Raw genomic sequence first — 4,954 nt, forward strand, 5'->3', positions numbered from 1 at the left:
CTTACCCACTTTAGAGCCTGTAGTCCCTGTGGTGAAGGCAGCTGGGAAAAGGTTATCTATCTTCTAGCATTGAAAGTCTGCAACCCCTACCATGGACTTGACTTATGAGTGTTTTATGGAACATGCATCATTCATCTTCAGTTCAGGTCACCTCAGGCACTCCCACCCTCCTCCATTTCAGCAACTTCCCTGGCTACGGAGTGTGAGAAGGGCTCACACTTTGGCTTGCAGTAAGAAATGTGGCCAAAGAAGATTATAATCTCCACTCATTTCTCTGTGTTGAAGATAGATCAGTCACAAAGTGCATACCATCCAGAACAGAGTGTTCAGCTCTTACCTGTCCTGCCTTCTCTCTCCTGCTCAGGCTGAGCAAGTTTGTGGCTGCTAAGTCATTGCCTTACCCTGCTGCATTCTCCGTGTTGGGGGAGCTGCTGATGTTCGTGATTAAGACACAGCTGATGGGCCAGAAGATGGGTACAATACAAAATTGTTTGCTGTTTTGAAAAAGCAGTAGGTTTGTAACCTCAAGTTTATATGTTCCTTTGTAGGGGGTAAGAATGTCACCTTAGCTCCTGTGGGTTTACTATTAAGTTTTACTGAGTTTATATATAAGAAGTTTTTCCGGAGTCTGGGGCATAACCCGGGATGTGATGATTCTGCCTGGGACGTCATTTGTGTTTTGTCTATGTATTATCATGTTGCAGTGCTGTAACAAGCTGAAAGGTGCAGTATTAAACACAACTCCCCTATCACAATGTATTTACTAACTTAACTCCAGACAAGTCCATGCAAACTGGAGCCTGTACATCAGTTACAAGGGAGAGACTGAGTCAAAGCACAGCTGTTAAGAAGTAGAGTTTGTGACTTTGGTGACAGTATGGAGGCTGTCATGTATGAAGATGATGTATTGTCAGAACTACTACTGTTCAGCATGTAACTGCTGGATAAAAGAACAAAGTGTACTTGCATTGGGAGAGAAGGCCTGTTGTAGGAACACTTTGCACTTGAGGAAGTGCTTGTCTGTTTTGTCGTTTGTGAACTGAGACTTGTCTCTTGTAAGTCTCTGGCAGCAGAACAACACTATTTGAATTAATGAAGCTCAGGTACAGTTGGCATTGGAGACTACATCTTCATTAGTGTTTCAATTAAAACTAAGGGTGTGCTCTTGAAATGAGTTCCCAGTCATCCTTGCTTGCTGCCCTTTGGTTCATGTCACAGTGTGATCTGGAAGTGTGTTAACCCTGTTCCTTTTGGAAGAAGCTAAAGCTAGAAGGTGCACTTTAGTTATGAGTGGGTGTTGTCAGTCTAGACAAGAACTAGTATGAAAAAATCCACACAAAGACATTTGTAGTGCAGATGTTGGATTCTCAATAGCTGTTTTTTTTCTGTGGAGTTGCTGCTTGTTCTGTTTAGTTGTTAATGTAGACATAGCCTGAGCCTACTATGAGTAGAGCAGGTGAGTTGAATACAGTTGTAGCACAACAGCAGCAGGGACAGAACCCTAAACTTTCGGACCTGTAACTGTGACAGCTGTTGCCTAACGTGCAAGATTCAAGTTTTATTAGCTTATGTAGGTCAGCTACAAGGAGAACAGTAAACAAAAGTCCCAACAATCATCAACAGCTTTTTTAGAACATTTGCTTCAATAGCTCAATAGTTTTAGTTTTCCATTCAATGCATTGTTGAATGTCTTCCAAACTTAGAATGTTTTTAAAAGTGCTGTAGCCACATAAGTCTGCATAGCTTACCTTTTTGAAAGGGTTGAATTAATTAATTCTGCATACTTGCTGGAACAGTAACTGGGACTTCTTGACATTTGCTGAATTACTTTTACCCTCCCATATTCACCTAGTGTTTGTGGCAATATAATGAATTAATGCTATGCTTCTGCTACCATCAGTATTTGTGATCTTTCTGTTCTGTCTTGAGTAGCTAGTTTAAAATATTCTGAATTTTTTTGCTGTCTTAATCTTCCTCTTATGGCTTCCTTTATCAGTGAACCACCATGAGAAGTACTAACTGCCACTTCAAATGTCATTGGAAAAGCTGAGGTTTTGCATACTCTTTTTAAATCATTCTGTTCTCCAAGATTCTGGTCAGTTGCGTGGCTGGGGTCTCTCTGTAACTGAAATGGGTTGTGGGGATAAGCTGGACAACTGATTTCCACTGTTGTACAGATTTTTTTTTTAACTATGAAATTTTTTCCACCTGTTGCAAATTAGGAAGGTTTCTACTTGCATCACTTCATTACAGCTTTTAGTTTCAAGTGTTCTGTGTTTCAAGGTAGTTTCAGTGTCATGGCTGAAGAGCTGCAGTAATGAGAAAATTTAAAAATTTTGATAGGTAGCCAAAATGTTTCTGTGATTTGTTTTAATTTTTTTTAGCAAGTCTTTATAAACGCTGCATATTGCCAGCAGCTATGTTAAAGTAACTCCCATTTTTTCCTTAACTTTCTTGCAAATCTGTCTTTTTGGTGTTAAAGGAAATAATTGATTTAAACATCTGGAGATCTGTATTTCTAGGTTGGAGAGTAATAGCTGATCCTGTGTTCTCAGAACAACTCCAACCAAAAAACTTTATTGCAATTGGGTCTGTAGTGTGTATAGAATCCACTGAAAATTGCAAACTTAGTTTCTGGAGTTCAGTCTAGAAATTTATTTTTTTTATACAAAGATTAATGTGTTTTGAGAAAGTCTGTGCAATGACAGTCCTTTGAGAAGCACTGCTAGACTGTTGCAACCTTTTGCCAGCAATTGTACTGTTCTAACTTAAAAGCCTCTCGTCGATTCCCTTTCGACCTATGTGCATTGGAGGATCCGGACAAAGCTCCCAGTTAGTTCCCATTCTTACAGCTTGGGACTGACTCCAGCTTGACAGGGCCTTGCAGGTTGTAAGGGGTCTGAACAGAGGGCAGCAGGACTTGTATCAGACTAATGGCCACAAACTAACTGTTACCTGATACAGAGGAATAAATGCAAGCTATGTTTGACCTGTTCTCCCTGGAAACTTTTTTCTGACTTTTGTTTTAGACATGGGAAAATCACTTTCTCACCTGCCCCTGCATACATGCAAGGAAGATGGCTATGATGGAGGCACGGTGTCTGATAATATGAGGAACGGTTTAGTTCACTCGGAATCTCACAATGAAGACAGCAGATGTGGGGATGTATCACAGTTTCCCTATGTGGAATTTACAGGAAGAGACAGTGTCACCTGCCCAACTTGCCAGGGAACAGGAAGAATTCCACGAGGTATGTTTCTTTTTTTTTTTTAACCTGTACATTTACATCATAACCATGTCCAATTGTAACTATAATAATCTGTAACCAATATCTCTTCTATTCAAGATGAAGTTTTTCTTATTGGCATTTTTTTATTATGGTTAACCATAACCAATGAAACAAATTGAGTCAGCTTTGGCTGCTACATGTTAGGTCTTCTCTTGTCTGTACAGTGCCAGTGTTCCTTGCTTCTCAGCTTTAAATTTGCACATAACCCTAGCTTTTGCAAGTTAAATTTGCAGACTATTATTTTTGTGATATTTTATTGCATTTTTTTAACAACCTGTTTTAAACTATCTGAATTAATATACAGCTTTGCAAAAATTGTTGCAAATACAGAGACCTGTATATGTAAGTCGACCTGTGCTACAATACCTTTTCCCTGATCACATGTAGTGAATTTTCTTGGCCTCACTTCTGCCAGCACCCCTCGATTTCCTTTTCTCTCCCTTTGTCCCATCTGTACCTGCTGGGCAGGGGACCTCAGCTGAGAGTTGAAAATGGATAGAATTTCTGGCTGTGCTGGGAAGGAGTAGGGTCTACAGCATTGGTCTTTGTGCCTAGCCATTCTGTTTGCTTGTTGCCTTCATTGTTTGCTTTTCCTTTTATTAAAACATTTTTATTAAAACATGCTTTATTACATTTCTATACAATAAGCCACCTGAATAGCTATTTAGGCAGAGACCTCTGAAAGGAGAGTGCAGGGTATTTGAAACTGGGCAAGAGGAGACAGTGGCAAATGCAGTGTGCCAAGGCACAGCTTCTGCTTCAGCTCTAAGCTCTTCCCTTTGATGGCACAGGGAGGAGCTGATGAGAGTTTCTTATGTTTGAGATGGCTTTGCTTTTGCCCGAACACTTTTGTGAAGTAGGTTAATGAGTGCAAAAGCTCTCCAAACTGATTTTGACCAGCAGCTTGGGAAAATTGACTAATGACTGCCATATTATCCTGGTACATGTACTTCAGTCAGATTAGGTTCTGGTATCATTCACAAGTTTTTTTGTGTCACCTGCAAATAAGTTGCAAGGGGCATAGGATATTTAAATGGTTGCAAATATAAAAAAGTGTATGTGAGCTATTAAAGTTTGTAGTACTTTGTATTCTTTGCGTACCTCTGAATTCAGCCAATCTGAAGGGTGGAAAAGCTATACAACTAAAAATTATCATAACCAGAGGACTACAGAGAAGGAAGTTTGTTCTGTTAGCTTGCTAACTTGAAATACTTGGTATTGACAGTACCAAGTTTTATCCTAAGTAGTGCTAGGTAAGATACAATAATGGCAGGATTTCTGTGTTCAAAAGCTTATTTCTTTGACTGTAGGATACTTGGATGTAATACTTAAATGTGAGTTAATTTATGAAACATTTTGCAATAGCTATTAAAAAATGTATGTTGTCCATACATTCTAATAAAATGATGTGATTAAAGCTATAACTTTAAATTATTTTAACAAATAGGGCTATCTGTTTAATTAGTCCTCAGTACTTTAGGAAAAAAAATAGTGTTTGGGATTCTTTGAGGCGAGAGGGGAAAAATTAAGTGTTATAGAGATGACTGCATGACCAGTAGGGAAGGCTATAGCGTGTGTTAAGATGGCCATTAAGTTATAACGGAAACTCTTTGGTTTGTAACTGCAACAATACTTACTCTTTTCTTGTTTAAATTCTGAAAGAG

General features: G+C 39.0%; 1 protein-coding gene across 1 annotated transcript in view; it reads left to right on the top strand.

Moving 5' to 3' along the window:
• The first annotated feature begins 3,031 nt into the window (after nt 1–3,031).
• The window catches only part of TMEM106B (transmembrane protein 106B), an 8,738-nt gene continuing 6,815 nt past the window's right edge, over nt 3,032–4,954 (top strand). The window contains exon 1 of the mRNA XM_009994928.1: nt 3,032–3,251. Coding sequence (XP_009993230.1) covers nt 3,032–3,251 — 220 coding nt within the window. The remainder of the gene's footprint in view (nt 3,252–4,954) is intronic.

Source organism: Chaetura pelagica, unplaced genomic scaffold (genome assembly GCF_000747805.2).
Source record: "Chaetura pelagica isolate M959 unplaced genomic scaffold, ChaPel_1.0 scaffold12, whole genome shotgun sequence".
NCBI classification, from domain to species: Eukaryota; Metazoa; Chordata; class Aves; order Apodiformes; family Apodidae; genus Chaetura; species Chaetura pelagica.